The 22,101-nt window shown below is 50.5% G+C and overlaps 8 protein-coding genes across 8 annotated transcripts; 4 read left to right on the forward strand and 4 right to left on the reverse strand.

The window, feature by feature from the left end:
- The first annotated feature begins 63 nt into the window (after positions 1-63).
- BDV37DRAFT_17315 (putative acid phosphatase) lies at positions 64-3,277 on the forward strand. Its single transcript, XM_032079369.1, has 4 exons — positions 64-354; positions 456-1,363; positions 1,425-1,484; positions 1,675-3,277. The coding sequence occupies exons 1-4, from the start codon at positions 190-192 to the stop codon at positions 2,957-2,959; spliced, it is 2,418 nt and encodes an 805-aa protein (XP_031936214.1). The 5' UTR covers positions 64-189; the 3' UTR covers positions 2,960-3,277.
- On the reverse strand, positions 3,278-5,113 carry BDV37DRAFT_17330 (uncharacterized protein). The gene is made up of 3 exons (XM_032079370.1): positions 4,477-5,113; positions 4,100-4,398; positions 3,278-4,035 (listed from the first exon to the last, which is right to left on the reverse strand). Exons 1-3 carry the CDS (start codon positions 4,818-4,820, stop codon positions 3,596-3,598), a joined length of 1,083 nt encoding a protein of 360 aa, XP_031936215.1. The 5' UTR covers positions 4,821-5,113; the 3' UTR covers positions 3,278-3,595.
- A 173-nt stretch (positions 5,114-5,286) lies between these two features.
- On the reverse strand, positions 5,287-6,665 carry pex14 (putative peroxisomal membrane anchor protein (Pex14); the record flags this gene model as incomplete). Its single annotated transcript, XM_032088228.1, has 5 exons — positions 5,287-6,021; positions 6,087-6,171; positions 6,234-6,492; positions 6,557-6,563; positions 6,636-6,665. 5 exons carry the CDS (start codon positions 6,663-6,665, stop codon positions 5,287-5,289), a joined length of 1,116 nt encoding a protein of 371 aa, XP_031936216.1.
- A 349-nt stretch (positions 6,666-7,014) lies between these two features.
- On the forward strand, positions 7,015-9,815 carry BDV37DRAFT_17362 (kinetochore-associated Ndc80 complex subunit NDC80). Its single transcript, XM_032079376.1, has 2 exons — positions 7,015-7,216; positions 7,288-9,815. The coding sequence occupies exons 1-2, from the start codon at positions 7,172-7,174 to the stop codon at positions 9,451-9,453; spliced, it is 2,211 nt and encodes a 736-aa protein (XP_031936217.1). The 5' UTR covers positions 7,015-7,171; the 3' UTR covers positions 9,454-9,815.
- A 1,239-nt stretch (positions 9,816-11,054) lies between these two features.
- On the forward strand, positions 11,055-11,412 carry BDV37DRAFT_288130 (uncharacterized protein; the record flags this gene model as incomplete). Its single annotated transcript, XM_032088229.1, has 2 exons — positions 11,055-11,153; positions 11,206-11,412. The coding sequence occupies 2 exons, from the start codon at positions 11,055-11,057 to the stop codon at positions 11,410-11,412; spliced, it is 306 nt and encodes a 101-aa protein (XP_031936218.1).
- Positions 11,413-11,879: 467 nt separating this feature from the next.
- BDV37DRAFT_262227 (uncharacterized protein) lies at positions 11,880-15,193 on the forward strand. Its single transcript, XM_032083399.1, has one exon. The coding sequence runs from the start codon at positions 12,000-12,002 to the stop codon at positions 15,066-15,068; it is 3,069 nt and encodes a 1,022-aa protein (XP_031936219.1). The 5' UTR covers positions 11,880-11,999; the 3' UTR covers positions 15,069-15,193.
- Positions 15,194-15,195: 2 nt separating this feature from the next.
- On the reverse strand, positions 15,196-19,151 carry BDV37DRAFT_262230 (Zn(II)2Cys6 transcription factor). Its single transcript, XM_032083400.1, has 4 exons — positions 18,185-19,151; positions 18,014-18,125; positions 17,228-17,949; positions 15,196-17,056 (listed from the first exon to the last, which is right to left on the reverse strand). Exons 1-4 carry the CDS (start codon positions 18,556-18,558, stop codon positions 15,652-15,654), a joined length of 2,613 nt encoding a protein of 870 aa, XP_031936220.1. The 5' UTR covers positions 18,559-19,151; the 3' UTR covers positions 15,196-15,651.
- A 40-nt stretch (positions 19,152-19,191) lies between these two features.
- Positions 19,192-22,101, reverse strand: BDV37DRAFT_262232 (uncharacterized protein). The gene is made up of 2 exons (XM_032083401.1): positions 20,970-22,101; positions 19,192-20,899 (listed from the first exon to the last, which is right to left on the reverse strand). The coding sequence occupies exons 1-2, from the start codon at positions 21,392-21,394 to the stop codon at positions 19,771-19,773; spliced, it is 1,554 nt and encodes a 517-aa protein (XP_031936221.1). The 5' UTR covers positions 21,395-22,101; the 3' UTR covers positions 19,192-19,770.

Here is a 22,101-nt window from a genome sequence, read left to right on the forward strand (position 1 = left end):
TCATCAGCGGGAACCATTGTGTTGTGTTGATCGAGATCTCTTTGAGGAGTAAATGTCCTGTAGTAACACTGCTTTCTGTATACTCGGCACTATTTTCTTATGCGGGTCGTCGGGTGTACACGAAACACATGTTAGGCTGCATGGTGAATGAATTGGTGTCCAAAGTAGTGCTACGTTATATAAATAGTGATGGCGATGGCGTTATCGATAACGGAAAGTGGGCTGTTGGCAAAGGCGGGGAAAAAAAGGGAAAATCAGTCCCAATTGTTCGACCATCTTTCTTACCTCTCCGACCACAAGCCTGAGACTACTGAGTCCTATCTTCCTTACTACTGGCCCTCAATGCATATTCTGGTGAGTGTCTTTGTTCTACAACCCTTCCGTCTGTTCTTCAATCGCATACTCTACCCCCGCTTGTCGCATTTGCATTTGCTTAGAGTGAGGTGCTCCCTTAGGTTGTGAACGACGACGGCCCTCCGTCAAATCAGTCCTCTCCTTATGTTCATTCTTTCGTCGTTGCGCTACAGTCGGCAGGCCATGTGGTCTCCGTAGTTCTCCCACATCAGCAACGATCATGGATCGGCAAAGCCCACTTAATCGGCGCCTCCGTAAAGCCTACCTACTTCCGTCCTGGAACCCTGCATAAGGATGATGGAACGACACACGAACTGCCTCGAGGCAGTGATCCTGCTGACGATGACAAGGATGGCGATGAATGGATCCTCGTCGATTCTACCCCGGCCAGCTGTGTGCAAATTGGGTTATACCACTATTTTGAGGATCGTGGCCCTATTGATCTGGTGGTGTCTGGTCCGAATTACGGGCGCAATTCAACGGCCCTATTTGCCTTATCTAGTGGGACAATTGGTGGTGCTATGGAGGCAGCTGTCTGTGGAAAGCGCTCGGTTGCACTGTCGTACGCTTTCAGTTCAAGGGACCACGACCCCGTTGTCATTGCCGAGGCGTCGCGTCATTCGGTTCGGTTGATCGAGTATCTTGCAAAGAACTGGGCGGACGGTGTAGACCTTTACAGCGTCAATGTGCCATTAGAACCCGGTGTGAGCCAGAGCAAGGTGCTTTATACTGACATGCTTGATAACCGATGGACATCTGGTAGCTGTTTCCGAGCTGTCGATGCCTCGGTGCCGAATGTGAATCCCGAGCTGCAGGAGCACAATGTGCGGCACCAGGATCAGACAGTAGGCGAAGAATTATCTACGAATACGAATGGAACTACCCCGAGAAGATCTCGGATTCAACACAAACATTTCCAGTGGGCACCGAACTTCTCAGATGTCTACAGGAGTGTGGAGGAAAGCGCACCGGGCAATGATGGTTGGGTCGTCAAAGAAGGAATGACAAGGTATATCAATTCCTCTATCTCACCCGAGTATACTGTCATGATGGTCGCTAACTCGTGCCAGTGTTACGCCTCTGAGAGCTAACTTCATGCATCAACCCGGTATTCAAGGAGAGATCAAGCTGTGAGTGGACTTTCTCGGCGAGTGAAGCCAAGATTAGATATGACTGCCTAGAACATAATGTTGCGGAACTTTAAACTTCTAAACTTTTGACATACTTCTGGCTTTTCTTCCCTTCCCCGGCATTGTCTTATCACTTGTTACCTGTGGTTCTTTTGGAAGACCGGCATTCTGATAGATCAATATCATGTAGACCGGATAATGATGAGCCTACGTTATACTCCATTGTGGACAGTGACGTTCCATATGTTCAGGATTTGATGGAACAGGCCCTGCAGCGTCGCCTTGGCAAGGGTCGCTATAAGACGATATCTTCACTGTCAGACCTTCCGTCTCGCTCGGCGCCTCTTTTCCAGTACCGTGAATACGAGCGACTCGACTTCGAACATGTCATGCTACATTCATCTACATCCTTGGCGAACGCCTACATTATCCGCAAGGCGTTGATTCGCAAACATTACCTTTCTAACACAATCTCCAACTGGGTGACGAAACACCCAGACAGCGTCCTAGGAAAGCATTTCAAACCTGGATTCGATTTCGAGCTAGACTACGCAGAGTTCCTCGACGACGCGTTGCTGGAAGCCTACGAACTACGGGACAGTCTGCAAAAGAATGAGGAAAGGCCTGATCATGAAAAAGAGTGGTGGATCCTTAAACCCGGAATGAGTGATCGGGGACAAGGAATTCGACTCTTCAGCAGCGAAGACCAACTACGCGAAATATTTGAGGAATGGGAAGTCGATGAGTCTGATATAGAAAGTGGATCGGAGCGAGCCGAAGAGGAGGATGACGAGGGTGAGAATGGAACAGGAGTGGTCACCTCCCAATTACGCCATTTCATTGCGCAACCATATATCGATCCCCCCCTCCTTCTCCCCTCGTCATCTAACCGCAAGTTCCACATCCGCACTTATGTCCTCGCAGTGGGTTCTTTGAAAGTGTATGTCTTCAAGGAAATGTTGGCTCTATTTGCTGCAAAGCCATACTGTCCACCTTCGGAGGATGAAGACGAAGTCACTGATCTGGCGAGGCATCTTACGAATACCTGCTTCCAGGAAGGTGGAAGCGCCAACGAAGGAACCGTCCGGCGGTTTTGGCAATTAGATCCCCACGTCCCTGGACTCAGCCCCGATTGGAAGGAGAAGGTGTTTGACCAAATCTGCGCTGTGAGTGGTGAAGCTTTTGAGGCTGCTGCCCGTGGAATGATGGTTCATTTCCAGACACTCCCAAATGCATTCGAGCTTTTCGGTGTGGACTTTTTGGTCGATGGAGATGGCACCGCCTGGTTACTGGAGATGAACGCCTATCCGGACTTTGCCCAGACGGGTGAAGAACTCAAGGAGGAAGTAGTTGGCCGTCTCTTTGAGGAGACTGTTGAGGTTGCCGTGAAGCCGTTCTTCGGTGGCGAGGCCCCAGTGGATGGAACTGACCACTTGAGGCTGGTTGCCAACCTTGATTTGGGCCGGAGGTCCTAGTCTTGGTTGCTTCTCCAGTTAAGGCTAGACATCAATCTCCTTGTCGCTCTTGGATTAGAAAACTCTCGCGGGTAGGCGTTGATAGAGTGTAAATATGGGAAGGAATGAAAAAATATAGAAGGAGAGTGCATGTTACTATACCCAGATATATCTCCCATATAGGACCCGGTCGAACCCCGGTTGCTCAATGTAAAAGACAATGCAGTTCCTCGGAATACTAGGAGACATTAATTGCTCAAGGGCACCGAGGCAGTATGAAATGAGGAGAGGCAGGGAGTGTGGGTTGAAAACAGCGTCGCTGCCATCAGTATCTGGGGAACATGTTCAATGTAACCAGTAAGCACAACATCATTCGAAACCTATTCTAGATCCATAGGCCTGCAGGGCATCCCTTGTTTCGAAAACATATTACTTGTTTGTTAGTACTGCAGCATGCAAGGATGCGTTTCATTGCTGCAGGGTTTAGGGCAAAACTCATTAGCATTACAGTGAGGATATACTACTAATATAAATTTACATTGTGTCTGATATATGTTTGATTCTAGGTGAACAGTTATGGCGCACGGCAGTAGATATGATTGACAAGACCTCCTTCTGTACAGTAGAAATTCGAGCTGTAGACAGAAGCATAGGTTATCACCCAAACCGCTGTTTTGCCAGAGCCTTAAGCCACCCAATGGTTTCATCCTCCTTCTGGCGATATTGCTGCAATCTTTCCTCCCGCTCAGCAGCGCGTGCGCGGAGTATTTCTTCCCTCCGAATTTCCCGCTCGTTCTTCTTCCGCTGCTCTGTCGCCTTAGCCCTCTTGAGGGCGTCCAGATCATTGTCCGCGGAACCCATCAGTTCATCTTCCGGGGCCCCATCAGGAGAAGCACCCCGCCGAGACTCAGCAAAGGCTCGATTCGCAGCAGCAGCCTCCTGGCGTTTCTCCATCTTCCGCTCATGAGTCCCCGGTTCAGCCCGCGGCGCAACCTCATCTTCCATCTGTCGTAACTCAGACCGATGCGAGCGTACCTCAGCACGGTGCTGTTTCCATGAGTCCTCCCGCGCCGCCATAGCATCCTCAATAGCCGATTCTATGCAATCTCCAGATTAGCAAAAGTAAAACAACCAAAACCAAGTACCGAAATCCACTCATACCTTTCCGCAACTCCAGATCCTGCATCGTAGGAATAGTCGGCCCAGAAGATTGTCCCGCGCGACCACCGTCATATCTACCCAACTGGTCATATTTCGGCAGAACAGGCCCATAGTCATCCTCATCCTCGTCGGGATTATCCTCCTCCCCCTGGTCTGCCCTTTCATCCTCGCCCCGGCCGTAATCCGGGGACCGGCGGTGCCGCCCGGAAGCAGACGCAATGGGCTCGTCCTGGGCGCTACGGCGCGCTTTCTCAAGGGTACTCGGATCGTACCACCCTTCCGCGAGTTCTCCACGGTTCCTGATATGTCAGTTTTCCAGACTATGTACTAGTGCATCGGGAATTATGTACGGGGGGAGAGGGAAAGGCGCCCTTTACCATTTGTTGATGAAGCTCTTCCATCGTCCTTTGACTTCGTCTTCGCTGAGATCTTCTAGGAGGATCCCCTTCTGGATGTCCAGGTACATGGCGAACATGGGCTCGTAGGTCGAGAGGTCGCGCTTGGAGAGCTCCCGTGCTTGGAAGGGGAGGACGATTGGTTTCGCCGATGGTTCGGGGCGGCGTTCGCGACGGTCATGGTTGTGGCTTCTGTGGTGGTGTCGATGGCTGCGATCGCGATCGCGGTGGTGATGGCGTCTGTGTTTGTCTGGGGAGCGGGAGCGAGAGTCGCTTCCTCGGTGGGGGCGCGGATGTCGGTGCGAGGAGTGTTCGCGGGTGGACATTCTGTTGGGTGGGTTATTCGGTGTCTTGGAGATGATGTACGTATAATGGGATGAATTTATCGGCCGCTGACGTCGCGGGAGTTGAGAAATGCCAAGCTTTGCGGGTGGTTGCCGTTTTGGGGTAAATTGAAGGAGCTTATCTTTTGGTTACATTCCAATGTTCTTCGGCTGGCTTGTACTCAATTGTCGCAATTATGTTCCTGAGGTGGAACCTATATTGGATGCTATAGGGACTTGCGAGGTAGCGACTGACAGAACACCAAATACATATTCAATCCCGTATAATGCTACAACTATGCACGACCTCTCGAATTCTTGATCACGTAACCGGGAATAAGAACGTCCAATCCAACAACCAAATCATTATCTCCATAGTGAATACAATCACAAGAATGAAAAGAAACCCCAGCAGAAAAGTAAAGATGAAGAAATCTACATGAAGAGCGTGAAAGAAGCGGCGAAGGCTTTAGCTGGCCGGAGCAGCTTGCTCGTCGGCAGGCTTAGTAGAGTTATCCGCAGTAGAAGAAGTGGGAGTGGATGGGGACGCATTCTTCGAGCGGTTGGCAGCGGCCATTTGCCAGGCAGGGATGGAAGCGGATCGGCTGAACTGGGACAGAGGGCTACTGCTCGCTGCAGGAGTGGTCTGGTTCGACGGTGTTGAGGCAGTAGACGACGGCTGTGTAGCTTGTTCGGTCGACGTCGCTGTGGTACCGTTGGTGGCTGGAGAAGCAGGGGACTCTTCCGTAGGACGAGGGGCGCCCGACATAGTAGGCAGGGCACTAGATTTTGCAGTGTTGGGGGAGGTAGCAGCTCCGCTGCCTCCGAGCCTGTTGCCCAACAACACCTTCAAACTCTTCAATTCGGTTCCCAGTTCCTTCAAGCGGTTCTCATTTCCTTCCCGAGCACCTTCCAGGGCCTTAGGGATAGCATCTTTCAATGACTTGACCTCATCGCTGATGCGACGGGTTTCATCGTCTCTCCGACGTGAAGCGTTCTTCAAATCAGCCACAAGGTTCTCGACCTCCCGCAGGGCAGTGTCTAGGCGCTCCGTGCGCGACTCCTCAGCTGACTTCAGCGCTGCAGTATCTGTAGAGAGTTGTTCAATCAAAGCAAAGGCACGAGAAAATTGTTCATCAATGTTCTCCTTGTCCTGTTCTAGTTGGGGTGGAGTGGGCGGTGCGATAAGGGGTGTGATATAGCGCTGGAAATCGTATTAGACCTATGCTTCAATGGTATGAGATAAATCAGGCTCACTACGTTACTAACCTTAGCGACAAAGTAGAGCCCATATCCTACGCCTCCTACTGTTGTGGCCATAATGAACCAATCGCGCCAATCCCTCTTTGGGGGCCTGCCACGTAATAGATTAGCTTGCACACTCATTTATCGCTCCGGGGAGAGATGTGAACGTACTCCGGAGGCGGAGGCTGCCATTGGCCATATGGAGGGTAGCCATATCCATATCCTTGGACAGGTGGCGGTGGACCTCGGTAGGCAGGTGGTTGTGAAGACGGCTGGTACCCTGACGATGCAGTTACAGCAGTAGCTCCAGCCGGGCCTTCACCTACTCGGGCGAGAGCGATGTCGATCTCCTCTTGCGTAAGGTTCTTAGACTGAAGAAATGCGACTTTCTTCTCGACCGGCGACGATGCTACTGAAGGATCTTGAAGGACTGCTGGGCAGTTAGCAATGAAACCGAAGGCGACTGGAGTCGACAGTCGACGTGGAACACGCACAGGTAATCTAGAAATGAGGAGACCGGTCAACTCCGACTTCGCCAACAGCATATCTCAGATGAATATAGCGCAGACTTACTGCAGAGGAGATGAGCTCCTCGCGAGCCATTTTGGCAATTACTCCAGTAGGTTAACTGGCACGAAAGGAGGATGTGACAAAAACTCAGGAAGGGCACGTTCACGAGGATGAGAGAGAGGAGTTGGAGAAGACGTGGAAGGCGGGAAAGGGAAAGAGAAGCTTATCGGCACCGAAGGATAAATGGACCTCGGAAGTTCCGTCGCTGATCCAGTCATTTACCGCGTGTGGCGGAGGTTCCCCAGAATCTCGTGATCGGAGTCCTGTGACCGGAGATAACTCGGCATTCGCGAAAGCGTTGTTCCTTCGCGATACACCGCCTACTCTGTACGGATGAAGTGGGATATCTTGTTTACATCCTTTCGTTTTGTTTTGTAACCACCGCAACTGCCCTTTTTTTTGGTGCCCAATTCTCTGGGAGGCATTGTTTCTGAGCCCTTTTGTACAGACCTGCGCTGGAATTTTGCTTGGTGTCATTTGTCAATCTTGTGTTCATTTTTTCCTGTTACCAAAGCCGCAGTCGCGGCTTCCTTGCCATCATGTCACAAGATACGGGCTTGTTTAGCATCAAGCGTCCCCGAGAGGTAATCCATTGCACCACCCCGCTAGTTTTCTATTAGGATCATGGAATAAACGTTGACCTACTTCAATATAGTCTCTGGCGCACTTCTCGGCTCTCCCTCAACCGTCGTCCGCCCTGAAGCGCACCAGCTCTATCGGCGCATTTGGGAACCCGTCTACTGCCCAGCACACACGCATGTCGCTGTTGAACTCCACCAGTCGCCCCCAACAGCCAAATTTCCAGCGTTCATCTTCCGGAGGAGCTTTCGGGGCTGATGCAGGCCTCTCCTCGGTGAGGCGTTCTGTCTCAAGCAATATCTTCCACGGGGCCAGCGCCGGCCGCCAAAGCTATGCGCCCGGCTCCTTTGGTTCCAATCCTGCATCCCAAAATTTGCAGCGGAGGAGCAGTGTCTTCTCAAGGCCATCCGCTGGTGTAGGAGGCACTATGGCCCATCAGTCATTCTTCACACAGGTCCCGAGCGCGGCTGGTGTCCCACGGGACCCTCGACCCCTGAGGGACCGATCCTTTCAAGCTCGGATTGGACAGGAGCTTCTAGAGTATCTAACACACAACAACTTCGAGCTAGAGATGAAGCATACTTTGGGTCAAAATACCTTGAGGTCGCCGACCCAGAAAGATTTCAACTACATTTTCCAGTGGCTGTACCACCGCATTGATCCCGGTTACCGCTTCCAGAAAAGCATGGATTCAGAAGTACCACCTATCTTGAAGCAACTGCGCTATCCTTATGAAAAGGGTATCACAAAGTCCCAGATAGCAGCTGTCGGGGGTCAGAACTGGCCTACGTTCCTTGGTATGCTGCATTGGTTGATGCAACTGGCCCAGATGATGGATAGGTTCATTCTGGGCGAATATGATGAAGCTTGTGCAGAAGCCGGTGTAGATGTTTCAGGGGATCGCATCATCTTCCGATTCTTGACTGGGGCTTATCATGACTGGTTACAGGGCGGCGAGGAAGAGGATGATGAGACAGCCGGACAGAGGCTAGTTCCCCACATCGAAATGATGGCTCAGGAGTTCGAAAGGGGCAATGAGAAATATGTGCAAGAAGTGCAAGCATTGGAAGCGGAGAATCGTGCACTACGCGATCAGATCGAAGAGATGGAGAAGAGCGCCCCCGATATGGCCAAGCTCGACAAGCATTTCAGGATTCTCGAGGATGACAAGAGGAAATTTGAGGACTACAACCAGAATGTGCAGGGGAAAATTGAAAAGTACGAAAATCGTATTAAGTTCCTGGAGGACGAGCTTCAGAAGACCGAGGCAGACCTGCAGGCGGCCGAAGACGAGCGGACAGGGCTCCAATCCAGTGTCGACCGACAAGGTATCACTATTCAGGATATTGATCGCATGAATACGGAGCGCGATCGTCTCCAAAAGACCCTTGATGATACCATGGGTCGACTGGAAGAGACGCATGCCCGAGTGATGGAGAAGGAAAAAGAGGCCAGCGAAAAGCTGGAGGCCCTCGAGGAAGTTGTCAAAGCCTACAACACACTAGGCTATCAAACTAGCCTGATCCCTTCCTCTGCGGTCAATGCGAAGGGCCAGGACTATGAGCTCAGCCTGAATGTCAACGAAAGTAATTTCTCCGCGTCGCAGATTGGCTCCGCACCTAGCAGAATATCCCCGGAGGGCGATCGACTCCTAGCAGAGCCGTTCACGGGCTATCACCCGGCACATTTACTGAGTTTGGACTTGCGGGGGTCGGTTCGTAGCAGTCTACAGACTCTGCGTAAGGAGATTAATGAGCGACGAAAGCGCGCAGCCGATGATGATTTGGATCGGCGCAATCTTTTGGACAATATTAAGGAGGCCATGGATGAGAAGCGAAGCGAAGTGGAAGCTCTGGAACATAGACGACGCGCTGCGGAAGAAGAATTTGAGCGGACTAAAGAAATCACGACTACGCAGAAGCTTGCCTCCGATGCCCAAATCGAAAAGATGGAGAAAGAGCTAGCCAAGATGCGGGCTACTATGAGTGAGAGCGTTCAACTTATGGAGCAACGTGAAATGAACACGAATATTGAGTACGAGCAACTGACGCTCCGGGCGAATGCGCTACGGGAGGAACTCCACACCAACGTGGAAAGCATGTTGAATGACGTGATTCGATTCAAAGTCCATGTTCAAAAGGGCCTTGAAGACTACGAAGGCTTCGTCGTTGATGAAGTCGAGCAGGAACTTGGAGGCGACATGGTCCCGGCGGATAATATTCCTCCGGAGGAAGAGTTGTGAAATCGATTCGAACAAGACTCTCCGTGCCAGAAGTGACAATGATCGCTGAAGTTTTGACTATTTTTTTTTTCTTCCCATCGCTTGGGATACAGCGCGCGACCGGCTTTTATACTGAGTTAGTACAACGCAGCGACATTCGTCACCTTTAGTCGGCGGAGTATAAACTTTTGGGTATGCATGATATTGGTAGTCATCCTTGATGTGGCGCTACTGGCAGTTTGGGTGTGTGGTGTTTTGATCATCTGTTACTTTTTGTTACTTTATTTTATTTCTTCTTGATTCGTTTCCTTATGAGGCTTGGGATGTGTGGGTTGTGATGTTAATTGATACCTTTTCTTTTTGGTTGTTGTCCATGTTCATACTGTCACGATTTAGAGTGCAATGTATATAAGTTACCAATGTGCACACTCAGTATATTCCATATCTTTACTTAACTCGAGCATTTGAGCGACACTGTATCTATCAATGACCATCCACCTTGTGCCATGTTGATGATTCGAGCAGTCTCGATCCTGCCGAAGATCCCTAGTTTCAGGCTCAGATTTTGCCTAAAGAAAGACATGACTCGATCTCGACCTTCATTCGGGAATTCAACCGCCGGCTCGTCAATCCTGCTCAACTTGCGACATTGATCCGGTGCGCCAAGTGAGCACTGTGGTACCGATGGTCGTTATAACTTATGATTGGAGTACCGATGATAGGGTTGAGTGATCGTCGGCGTGAGCTCGTCTTGGTTCGTTTCAGCCGACGCAACATGAACCCACTCCGCACTCCAAATCAACGTCTCTTCCCTCCACCACACGGTAATTGATCGGCAGGAGGTGTGCAACAAAACACGAGGACAGTGATAATTTCCATTGCCTAAGCTACTGCAAGGGAGTCACTCAGTTCATCATTCTCTGGCGACATTACGAGTCCTTGTTCCCACCCGCCCACCGCCAGCCGACCCTCTGGCAGCATGATCCCATTGATGGATGAAATTATGTCAAGGGAACTGATGATCTTCAATCGGCTGTACATTCCTTAATGTCATACTGTCTTAGCGTCACCTTCGCGAAGCGATTGGACCCTCCGATGCACATTACAGGGCTTTATTTCCCTCCACTTAGAATGGTTGCTTCGAGAGGCGCCAGAGAGATGCGCTCGGATCGTATGCCATCCGCACGGCAGTACCCTGGAGCTAGCGCAACGTCTCTCCCGTGTCTTATGCTTCGGCGTCTGGATAGGCCAACAGTAAGCTGTTCCACGTCCCCTTAGTCTAGGATCTCTCGGTCTTGCCGAGTTGGTCGGGGCCTTGAAGGGTCTGCTCTCGAATCCACCGAGCCCTAATACAATATGGACCCTTCGCAGCCGTAATCCAAAACGAGAGTATGGTCCTGTTGATCAGGTCCATCCTGGTCGTAAGAGAAAAGTGGTTCTTGGCCCTTCTATAGATATATAAGCTCATAGATCGCAACTTGATGGCCGTTCCTTCTCAAACATTCTTTCTTTTCTCGACCAGTGCTGTGCACGGATTTTCCATATTGTACACTTTCATTCCATTCATTGATCCTACCAATAAATACTATACCACTCCTTTACATACTAAACTCCATACTATCATGAAGGCCTTCACTCTCTTGGGAGCTGCTGCTCTTTTCTTTTCCCCGGCTCTTGCTCAGGCAGACCTTCCCCATGTTACTATCCTTCCTTTTCCTTTGGTGAGTAGCCATACCGTCAGGTTGCGAAACTCCAGCTAAACAACCGTTCTAGCCCTCTGGTACGCCTTCCGGAACGCCTTCCAGCACTCCTTCGGTCACTCCTACTCCCTGGCCCAGCGGAGTTCCGCGTCCCACCGGCGTTCGACCTACGGGTTCGTGGCCAACTCCTTCTTCGAGCGGAGTTCCACCTCCTTCTAGCTCTCCGGTCTTTGCTTTCCAGCGCAGACACGCCCGTCAGGTCCGTCCAATCTTCGTCTAGACGGTCCCGTAAAGTTTGGATCATTCCTGGGAGAGTGAGCTTGGTTGGTCGATGGATGGATAGATTGCTGGATCAGTCATTCGTTCGGGTGTGACAGTGTCACCATGTTTGATAGCAACTCAATGCCATATCGGCTTATCTTGGAGACAATGTTCCTCTCACTTATGGCGCCATCTGAGTAACGTAGATCTTTATATACTATACAAATAGTAGGATGTAATATTGGTAAAGTTCAATACGACGACAATACAGCCAAATGTCGCAGAGCTAGACATGTGATAGCAGTAAACTAGTAAACATCCCTGCGCTGATTGGCTGGATGGTGCTGAGTCAGCGCTATCGGGGAAGCTTTTTCTGCGATCGAGATTCAACAAATCCTCGCCAAGGTGAAAACGATCGTTCCGGACAGCCTACCATAACAATTGGGATTATTCGGCGGTATTCGTTCGCTTTCAGATCATTTCTCAGGGCGATGCGGTATCAGTTGAATGGCTAGACATGCGCTACAGAACGTCCGTCCGCCGGTCACATCGAAATTTGGATTCCCTCCGCCCGCAGGTCTTGTCCGATAGATCCTCCGTCGTGTCATGAAAAGGTCCCTGTGTCCAGCTCGTCTGCTGTGTCTGGACTGCAGGTCTCGCTTGCTCCATACTGCATCAGTCTCTCCGTATCGCCTGCTTAGCTACTCCCAGCGTAAAGGGCTCCCAAGTTGGAGACCTTCCCCGGGAGGGCGGCAATGGGGTCGCCAGTTCTCCGTGGGCTCCAGCCCTTCTATCAACCGTCAATTATTGCATGATCGACTTCAATGGAAAAATGAACTCCCAGTACGCGAGTCGCAGAAAAACCCGGAAGCGTGGGCTTTATTGCTGGAACAATACCTGCTAGGAGATACCGGAAGTGGCAGTAGCTCTCTCGAACCGAACGCTGCATCGGTAACGACCTCAGCGTCCATCAGCCGGGCAATCGACTTGCGTGAGCTATTGTACAATGCAAGAGAGTATGGGGATCTAGATCTTTTAGCTCATCTGGGGTACCGGTTGAACAACTGGCCCGCTGTTTATGCATTACTGAATCAGTTGCTCGACGCCGCAGATGTACTGAATGATGTCTCCCCCTCTCTTAAGCACCTGTCCAATAACAGCTGGGGTTACAAGTCCAGTGTATCACTTGATCAATTGACCCATCAGATAGACTCGGCTCCGCGGCTCATGCCAGATCCAACAACACAGGTTTCAGAGTTGACAAGCCTAGAGACGTTAACTGAGAGAGCATTTGCGGACGAACATTCCCGACGGTTCATGGCACAAGTATGGCAGAGCTTGGGTTCAATTGTGCTTGATGCTGCTGATGCCTCGCCAAATGAGTCGAAGATAGCGATGTCTTATGTGTTTCGGATACTTGCGCGTCTGCACCACTCCGGTGCAGTATCTGATAGGGTATATAAATATGTCCCTCCAGATAGCCATCAGGTCGCCTTTCGACCGCCCACGATGCATCTACTCTCAACACATATCATGAACGTTCTGTCAGATGCAGCCTGGCTTGTACACGAAGCAGAAGTGGCGGCCAAGGCAGCTGCTGCGGGCGAAGACTCACCTTTCCTTCCCTTCAAAATGGGCATTCGAGAGCTTGGGCCTGAGATTTGGATAGAGTTGATTCTCTGGTGCTGTGTGGAACACGGACATATCACAGAGGGTATATGGCTCATTGATAAGATGAAGACACGGAAAGGGGATCTGGCTTGGAAATTCCAAAGCTGGAGACCCCTACTTCAACATCCAGAGTCGGTATGGAACACCAAGGTTGACTCAGAAGTATCCTGGCGCCACCCGGCCCAAGTCGACAGTCCTTCGCTTCTTCGAAAGCGCAGTAGCCCCTCCCCCTTCAATGGACTCGGGGCACGAACCATCAGTCTTGAGGTGGCCTTTTCCTTACTGGATAATCTTCCAAACTGGGGCTATCGAGGACTTGGCTTCCGGGGTATATCGTCGGCTGCGCTTCTGCGTCATATCTCATCGCTCAAGTTCGCAATAGCCCCGAGGGCGACCGATGATACCCCTTTAGCTACGACTAAGGGATCTAACTGGTTCATTCTTCGTGTTCTTGAATCAAGATGCGTCGATCCTGAGGCAGATCCCCAAGCATTCGACGAGCTCCTCAGAGCCATTCCTCATATTGTTCCGCCCTGGGACTCCAATGACCTATACTTGCCTGATGAGGAGGACTTGGAGCAACTTGAGCCGTCCCAGATATATGATGAGACGACAGCCTTAGCTAAAATCGTCGAACACGACATCCGATTCCACTCCCGGCGACGCCTGTGTGGAGATGCTATGGATTCATTTGCTTGGTTGCAGACCGCAGTTGACAAAAGCAAGATGCAACGAATAGGCGAATTCTTCTCCTCACGCGCGGACCCGTCCGATGACGAGCACCTTTCGACTTTCGATACTGCCAATCTGGCCTCTTTGAAGCCATTTGAGTCGTCAATGCCACAAATTTCACCTATTACGCTGGCCGAACTTCTGGACCTGGTGACTGTGTCTCGAGCATTCACATTCGGCGACTGGTTACTCTTCTCGAACGACATTGACGGGCCCCCGATTCCTCATAGCGCATACGGGAACCAAGCTTTGACACCATCAATTATTCGTTACGCTGCCGCTACCAAGAATAGCACGCTCTGCGATTCAGTTGTCCAGTCTCTTTCACAGCCCCTCTCGGCGAATACCCTACGAGCCCTGTTGAACTACCGAATCGCAATGTGCCAATGGGACCTGGTACCTGTGATGCTAGAATATCTCCGCGACTACCGCCTGAAATCCTGGGGCCACAGCAATGTAACCGCATTGGCCGCCGAAATCATCAGATTAGACCATGCCGTCACCACAGAAATCGACACGACAAAAGCGGAAGACAATATCCAGAGCCTAGCACAAGCAAAGAGCATCCTGCTGCGAATTCTCAACGGTGATTTCAACGAACTACACCCACGAGACAACTTCCAGGAGCGCTCCCTCCACGGCCTGCAACGCCTCTTCCTTTCTATCCCTGGCGCCCTTCACGACGTCGCCGCCGCCTCCAATCTCCGCTCCCAAAAGCTCGCCCGAAGCTCAACCCCCCACATACCCTCAACAGCCTTCCACCCCATCCTCTCCGCCGTAGTCGACGCCCAAGGCAGCACCGCCGGCAAACGACTCTGGGACACCTGGTGCGTCGACGTGCAGTCCCCATTCGTCCGCCGTCTCCATAAAGGCGGCATCCCCCGTCTCTACCTGAACACCGAACGGGACATGAAAAAGGGTAACCCTCACTTCGACGAGGCATACTTCAAACAGCTCCAGACGAAACTGGTCGTGCCCAACATATCCACCGTCCGCATTATCGCCCGAGCCGCAGTGAAAGAGTACAACGAATTCGAAGCTGAACACTCGCACACCGTTCCCGACGAATCACCTCCACCTCCTCAAGCAGATGCATATCCCAGAACTACCCATCCTCAGCATAACCCCGCCCGACCTGTCCTCGAGTTCTGCATGAAGAGATTCGAGGCTCTCGGTCTTCGGCGAGCGGATAGGAACCGCGAGGTCGGAGGCTTCGTATACAGAAGACGTAAAGAGTTGAAAAGAATGAAAAAAACAGCGACTGGGGCGTGAAGATACCACAGCGCAACAAGAGAGCGCTCATATTTAGCGTGATATGGTGTTTCGATAGACTTCCTTGCATACATGTATTATACTTATTGCTCTAACTATTTTGGAAATTCTTAGTACTGTCTTGTGTGTATGATAGAGATGTTAGATACCAGGTTTAATAATAGTACATAGCACAGAGTTAAGATGCTTGTGTTTTATATGAAGTTTGACTCTTTAACGAAAGTAATTCGTCTTGAAATGAGAATTTGATTTCGAACTTCGTTAGACGTAAACGTTCCCGAGAAAATCCAAATAAACAACATAATATCACGAGCCAGCCACCCATCATCTATTCGAAGCTCCGTATGACAAACTCCCGGTCTCCCTTACGATAACTCCTTGCACACTGATGACATGCCGTGAAACCCCAGCCCGTGCCAAAAGACCGCACTGAAACAAATTGATATAAAACATTTATCAAGAACTTTGTGAAAGAAGAACAACATATAAAACACAGGTAAGCAAGCCCTAAACAACGGAGGTAGTAGTAGTGGTAGTGGCAAAAATTATTTTGTACAGAGAATTGAAGGATTCTGCAAACATCTTAGTTTTGCTCCCATGACTCTTCCTCATTGGGAATGGGGAAGAAGGAGCGAATAAACTCCCCACTGATGGGGTCATAAGGGAAGAAGGCATCGGTTCCGGGGGCAGAAAGTGCAAGGGTTAACGAGGCCGGATCAATCGCTGGGACTCCAGAGTACGCTTGCTGGCTCTGGTCATAATGGTACTGAGTCTGAGCCGGCTGTTGATTTGGGCCGCCGACTGTATCGTAGAAAACAGGTATAAGCGGCGCTGTCTGGCTGACAGGTACATCCATACCTGCACTGCCACCAGCATTCGGGGCCATATGTACGTGCGAGGTTGGGTCATAATTTAAGACTGGCAGATCACTCAAGTCATAATCCATGCCGATGGCGATTCGTCGAAGGTTACTGTCACACAGCTCCCATGCACGCCGTGCCGGGAGGCCACATTCGGACATGGCAAAGAGCCAGCGTATGGCCTTTTTTGACGCTTCAAAGATACCTCGCTCTTCAGCTGGCATATGAATGCAACCAAATGACAACTCGAGCAGGAGAACTGTAGCCGTCTGCATAAGATAGTGCAGAACGCACCACCAAGGGCAAACATGGTAGAGTTGGACAGCATTAGGTTCGTCTGGAATCAAGTCCAGCATCTGCCGTGCAGAATCTAGAGTTATCTCTGCCATATCATGGCTGAAAGAGGGTTTCTGCTGAGGGCTAGTATGCCGAGCATCGCGGCGACACAGGCACGGACGTCCCAAGGTGATTCGAGCACTGTAGTAGTGAAACGCCAAGAAAAGCTTTCCACGAAGCATATCCACACCTTGGTCATCTCGCCGGGTGAAGTCCAATGCCTCCGGAAGGTTGGCGTACCATATGTCAATTCGGGATCGAAGCTCCCCAATGCGGTTCTCAATGTGCCTCCAGGGTACTACGGCACAGTCCAGCGAATACACTCGGTTAACGATTTCCTGAGCGACAACTGCCAGGTCCACATAATAAAGGAATATAAGTGTTTTACTGATGGGCTGGCTCTTCAGCCAGGAAGCGTCACGCAATTTGTCTGTATGTCGAGTCTCCTTACCTCCCGGGGGATTTGAGGGCATGTGGCGAACAAGGGTACTTGCCAAAGCCGATTCTACCAGCTCCTGGCGAAGGTCTTGGTCGTTGAGAAGCTTAGCTGCAGCTGGCTCTTGAAGCTGGTCTTCCTCGAACGGTAGAGGCAAAGGCGTCGTACATATCCCATCTGTAATGCAAGAAACTCTGCCCGTCATGATCCCGAGCATATGTTCAAAAGTATAGGCACACCACCAGACCCTATATCGCGCCTCCTTTGAGATTCCAGGCGTGCTTTCGCTAGTGTTCTTCATATTCAACCCGAGTGAGATTGCGGAACGAACAACCAACGCGGTGATCTTCCAAGCTCTAATCAAACCATCAGAAGAACGTTCAAGTCAAGCCCCACACCAACCGCACGGCAAAAGGGGCAAAAAAAAAAAAAAAAAAAAAAAAAAAAAAAAAAAAAAAAAAAAAAAAAAAAAAAAAAAAAAAAAAAAAAAAAAAAAAAAAAAAAAAAAAATAAGAAAAGAAGCCTACCGGTTAATTTGGTTTGATGCCATAAGATAGAAAGCAACCAAGGCCTCGACCTGTACTTGCTGCAGGTCGGGATGGCTAAACAGAGCATCACCATTCATGCTAAGGATCCGGGCCCGAGTTAAATAGACTAAATGATCATTGTCATCGCCACGCCACGGTGCCTGCGTTAGATGAGCATGTTTGGCGGAGATGGCGAATATCAAGTTAAGGATGGCCAGCCATTTATCGCCAGGCCGAGCAGCACTGTCAAAAAAGGTTCTGTATTGGGCACGAAATAGTGTACGGCTGATGATAGGATAAAACGGGTGCACCGTTTCCAAGTAGTCTTCAAATAACTTGTCCGCCAAAGGACGAGGAGGAATCCAATACACTTGCACAGGGCCGGGAACCGAGACATCTAGATCGTCCAAATGATAATTCATCGAATGGAGGGCAAATTCCCCTTTCGGCTCAGCTTCGTAGCGCCCTGGTTCCTTCCGGACGCGCTGTTCTGTCTCCATCCGTAATCTCTGCATCCAGGTAACCTCCGAGTTTTTCCCCATGTAACCAGTAGCTCGAGAATTCGGGGTTCGATTTACATCCTCATCCACGCGGTCGATGGCATCTAGGGATCCAATAGACGACGAGGAGCTCATTTCTTCAAGGTAGTTGTCTTTATCCTGCGGCGTGGCTGAACTAGACTGCGAGCCGGTAGAAGCCCGCTCGCCACCCGAGCCAGAATACTATGCGAGTGTTAAGGTCGGATGCAGAAGGACAACGACATAAAACATGGGAAAGCGTACCGACCTTATCCAGAGTGATTCGAATTTGTTCTGCAGTCCTACCATCGACAATGTTTCCAATGTCTCTCAATAGCTTCTCATACGCTTCGGCCTTTGTCGAGAGACTGTCCAATTGCCTAATATCGAAGTCAGCCGTCAATGACCAAGGACAAGAAAACATTGGTAGTCAACATACCCTTTGGTTCGCTCCCTCCATGATGCTGGGTACTTACAAGTCACCCTCAATTCTTTGCACTGTCTGCAAACTGGCGTGTCGCCGCTGCACTTAGTTTTCCGCCCCCGGCAGGATTCGCAGGCAAGAGGCACACGTCGACTGTAAGCGGAAACGACACCCGTTCTCTGCCGCGGTATGGCCACTTTCGCATTGGCAGTTTGCTTCTTGCCGGACAAGCTGCTTCGGGGAGGTATATTTGACAGTTGTGAGGTACGCGAGGCTGGAGGCTTCGAGGCGATCATAACTGTATTTTGAGTACCGGAAGAGTCCAGGGGAACCATTGCAGCCCGCGAGTTGCCGTCACCTGATTGGGGGTGAATAGAAGGCGCGTCCATGTTGGTAGTTTTGAGATTTGGTAGAGGATGTCGCCACAAAGCGGCCGGGATCGATGGATTAAGGCCACCAGGACAGATAGCGATCCAATGTGCCTGGATAACACTATTATGGTTCGCGCGACCGGTAAGGTCTTCTCGTGCTTTCGGTTTGCCGGACAATGGTTTCGAATTCAATGCTTAAATCGACCATACGACGAGCGTTCGGACCAGTAGATGACCATGGCGCATAAAACTTAAAAGACGATTGGGAGATCGAGGATGATTGTCGAGTAGGAGCCGATGTTCTCTGTCCGCACTACTCGGCACTTCCACCAGCTTTACCAGGTACTAGAGAAAGGAAATATCATGGTGACGGGGACTCTCAAGGAACGGGACAAGGATGGAAGATGGAGGAATTGATCGATGCGAGCGGCGGGGCGGAGGAAATACTGGGCCCAAGGGGTATCTTCCAATCACCCGGCAGTTTATCCATACGATGAGCTCCAGCCCCATCGATGACGACATTCACCACGTAGGTGGCTCTTCCATAGATTTCCTTTGCGCAAGCCCTATCCTCAGTCATATATGGATACGACTAGGTAACTTACTCTAGATACTACGAGTCGTACTGTCCGGATCGCAAGGTGGAAAGAATACTATCGTCAAATAAAGTATAATGGTGAGCCACAAGCGCTAAATGTACATCAAGGCATCAGGCATAAAACTTCCGGCTTCCCTTCCTTTTCTTTTTCCTTTTTTTTGTGACCCTTAAGACATTTCCCCGGCCGTTGACAGCATCATCGGCCTCTTCTTTTGTTTCCCATCGCGCCAACTAGTAATAATGGCAATCAACCCCCGCAATAGAACGACGAAACACGTACACCCAAACCAGTCAGGGGATATTAAAGTAACAAGAGACAAAGAGACATGCAAGCGAGAAAAGAGAAAGCAAAACACAGCAACAATATATATATATACAGGTTAAAAAGGGGCACTCGAGCCAAGAGAGGTGAAGCGAAATCCAGGACAAGTATTATCGGAGGAAACTGTACAAGATTAGGGTAAGAGGAAGTCAGGTAAGGCGGAGCGATAGGTGGTAGAGCCAAGGCGTAATAGCAGCGAGGCGAGAGTGGAGATGAAAGAAATCCTGAACCAGGCGTGAAAGTCTAGAGAAAAAAACAAATCCAGGTCTATCGATTGCGGTATGCGCGTAAATTACATCGCATCCTCTGCTCAGATCTCTCCGAACATCTCATCGAGCTCGTGGACATCGACACTCTCGGGATTTTGCAGCTCTCTCCAGGAATCGAAGACCATCTCCACATCTGTGTCTACCAGGGTCCTAGGGACCAGAGACATCTTACTGTCCTGTTCAACCAGATCCGACATCTTCATATCGAGATCCGGAACCCCGCTGTTGAGCATGTCAATGGACCGCTTCATTGCCGAGACAGGTTCGATGATGAGGTCTTCGGGGAGACTGATCTGCGGTGCGCTTGCCACACTATCGGGGTTCGCCTCGACATCCAGACCGTCGTCCGAAGCCACACTCGTACCAGACGAGAGTGACGAGGCCACGGAAGTGAGGGATGGGGAGGGGGAAGTGCCAAACAGAGCAACCGCGGCTGCCTCATCGAGGTCTTGCTGTTGTTGCAATTGCTCCTGGAGGGAAGGCTGTTCCATCAAGCCTCCATGGGAGAAGTAGTCACCATCCGGGCTATCGGACATGCGGTCCCCATGAATTGACGATAGAGGACTATCTTCAACAGGAGTTCCAGCGATGCTCATGGCCCCATCATCCAGTTCGCTAAGCCCCTCCGAAAGGGCCGAGAAGGGACCTTTGGCCTTTTCGAGCTGGCTTGCTTTTTGCTCCGAGGCCCGCTCGCGAACGGCACTGGCAGTTTGAGTGAATTCCTTCTCGTCACCCTCCAGCGGAGGAGAAGCGGCCCGGTTCGAGTGCATGAGGCGCGCATGCTGATGGTCAAAATCAGTCGCACATTGTCTCGCCACGCTATCATCACGAGTGTCCAGATCAATATTCTCTTCCTCGAAGTCCGGGGGGGACAGATCCACCTCGGGGCTTGGGCTGAGGCGCGATCGTTCCCGTGCCAACGCGTCTTCCTCGTCCAGGTCAGCGCTAGACACGCTAGGAGTGATGTTCTTCCCCATCACACCCGGGATGATGATATCATCTGAGTTCTCAGGAAGAGGTTGACGAGGTTGCGTCGTCAAGTAATAGTACACTTTGCGAGGGTGGACTGGAATGAGCTCCTTCGCCAGAGGACACGGTGCGAGCGCCGTCCACGGGCGCTTCATATATGTACTCAACCGGGAAGAAAGGAGTGCGGCGGGGTTTGCGGAACTGTAGCACATTGAACGATTAGTATGCACATCAGAGAGCACTATAGGGGAGGGAGTCACTCGAAACGTACTTTGCGACATTCTCATTGAGCGCAACGAGGACGGCTGCGAGCTCTTTGACCAGATGCGGACGATTGCCTGTCTTCTCCAATTGCTCGATCACGCCGACCACGATATCATCGTTGATACCCTCCGTGTCGATCTTGGGCGCGACACTTCCATCAATAGGCGATGGGGGTGGCGTTTGTTCAAACGCCCCGCGCCGACCAGTCGAACGTACAGGCAACTGTTCCTTCGCGGTCGATATCGACACCGAGGTTGGCTCTGGAGATAGCGAAGACGAGTCGTGCGACCTCTTTACTTTCTTGGAGGGAGGCAGTTGCTCGTCGGTCGCGTGTGGCGATTTCGAGGCCGACGGGGATCGGCGGGAGGCACTCGGGAGATGAATCCCTAGCGACGGAAGCGACAGTGACTTTCGACGTGTATTATAAGGCATGGTTTGTGAAGGAGTGAACTTTTGGTAGGAAATTGTAGGATACACTCGGGACGATTGGAGTTCTAGATAAGACAAACAATAATAATAATAATAGCAGAGAAGTACAACCCAACTAAGCACACAAAACGACAAAGAAATATAATGATAACACAACTAGGATACTAATAATAATAGTAGTAAAATAAGAATAAGAATAGATAGTAACACAAAGGGGGGGATGAGGGGGAAGGAAGAGAGTGTGGAAATGTGAGTGTGAGATGAGAAGGAGAAGTACAGGGAAGTATGGCGATGGGGGGGGCGAAGAGGAAGTGGAAAGGGAGATGATGGATGGCGGTGATAATGATGCTGTGAGAATAATACCTCCCGACCGGGTGTACGGGAAGAATAGGATAATCACAGCGCAGTTCGTTGGCCAGAGTTAGGGACCTGATGGAGCAAGAGACATGCGCAGACCCAGAAAAATGATCAAAAAATAATAGTAATAGTAATGAGAATTAGATTCCACAGCTTTGAAGGAATCGCTGTTTGGCTGTGGATAGTTTTCTCGATCTTCACTTTTTTTTTTTTAGGAGGGTAGGAGGTCTGGAGGAGGCTAGGAGCAAAAAAAGGAAAAGAAAGAAAAAAAAAATCTTTGAAAAGCGGGTGCTTTGCCGTGGCGTTTATTGGCTGGAATAACCAATGGGGCACTTTCCTTTCTTTCTTTTTTT

This window comes from Aspergillus pseudonomiae, assembly GCF_009193645.1.
Source record: "Aspergillus pseudonomiae strain CBS 119388 unplaced genomic scaffold BDV37scaffold_109, whole genome shotgun sequence".
In the NCBI taxonomy this organism is placed as follows: Eukaryota; Fungi; Ascomycota; class Eurotiomycetes; order Eurotiales; family Aspergillaceae; genus Aspergillus; species Aspergillus pseudonomiae.

What these genes read in the sequence shown, in the direction of transcription:
- BDV37DRAFT_17330 (XM_032079370.1), bottom strand. Translation starts at nt 4,820, where the DNA reads ATGTCCACCCGCGAACACTCCTCGCACCGACATCCGCGCCCCCACCGA. An exon ending in AAGAGCTTCATCAACAAATG is followed by an intron (nt 4,399 to 4,476) that starts GTAAAGGGCGCC and finishes CTGACATATCAG; the next exon opens with GAACCGTGGAGAACTCGCGG. An exon ending in GGATCTGGAGTTGCGGAAAG is followed by an intron (nt 4,036 to 4,099) that starts GTATGAGTGGAT and finishes GAGATTGCATAG; the next exon opens with AATCGGCTATTGAGGATGCT.
- BDV37DRAFT_262232 (XM_032083401.1), bottom strand. Translation starts at nt 21,394, where the DNA reads ATGCCTTATAATACACGTCGAAAGTCACTGTCGCTTCCGTCGCTAGGG. An exon ending in CTCAATGAGAATGTCGCAAA is followed by an intron (nt 20,900 to 20,969) that starts GTACGTTTCGAG and finishes AATGTGCTACAG; the next exon opens with TTCCGCAAACCCCGCCGCAC.
- BDV37DRAFT_17315 (XM_032079369.1), top strand. Translation starts at nt 190, where the DNA reads ATGGCGATGGCGTTATCGATAACGGAAAGTGGGCTGTTGGCAAAGGCG. An exon ending in GGCCCTCAATGCATATTCTG is followed by an intron (nt 355 to 455) that starts GTGAGTGTCTTT and finishes GTGCTCCCTTAG; the next exon opens with GTTGTGAACGACGACGGCCC. An exon ending in GTCAAAGAAGGAATGACAAG is followed by an intron (nt 1,364 to 1,424) that starts GTATATCAATTC and finishes AACTCGTGCCAG; the next exon opens with TGTTACGCCTCTGAGAGCTA.
- BDV37DRAFT_262227 (XM_032083399.1), top strand. Translation starts at nt 12,000, where the DNA reads ATGAAAAGGTCCCTGTGTCCAGCTCGTCTGCTGTGTCTGGACTGCAGG.
- BDV37DRAFT_262230 (XM_032083400.1), bottom strand. Translation starts at nt 18,558, where the DNA reads ATGGACGCGCCTTCTATTCACCCCCAATCAGGTGACGGCAACTCGCGG. An exon ending in TGGAGGGAGCGAACCAAAGG is followed by an intron (nt 18,126 to 18,184) that starts GTATGTTGACTA and finishes CTTCGATATTAG; the next exon opens with GCAATTGGACAGTCTCTCGA. An exon ending in TTCGAATCACTCTGGATAAG is followed by an intron (nt 17,950 to 18,013) that starts GTCGGTACGCTT and finishes ACACTCGCATAG; the next exon opens with TATTCTGGCTCGGGTGGCGA.
- BDV37DRAFT_17362 (XM_032079376.1), top strand. Translation starts at nt 7,172, where the DNA reads ATGTCACAAGATACGGGCTTGTTTAGCATCAAGCGTCCCCGAGAG. An exon ending in GCATCAAGCGTCCCCGAGAG is followed by an intron (nt 7,217 to 7,287) that starts GTAATCCATTGC and finishes ACTTCAATATAG; the next exon opens with TCTCTGGCGCACTTCTCGGC.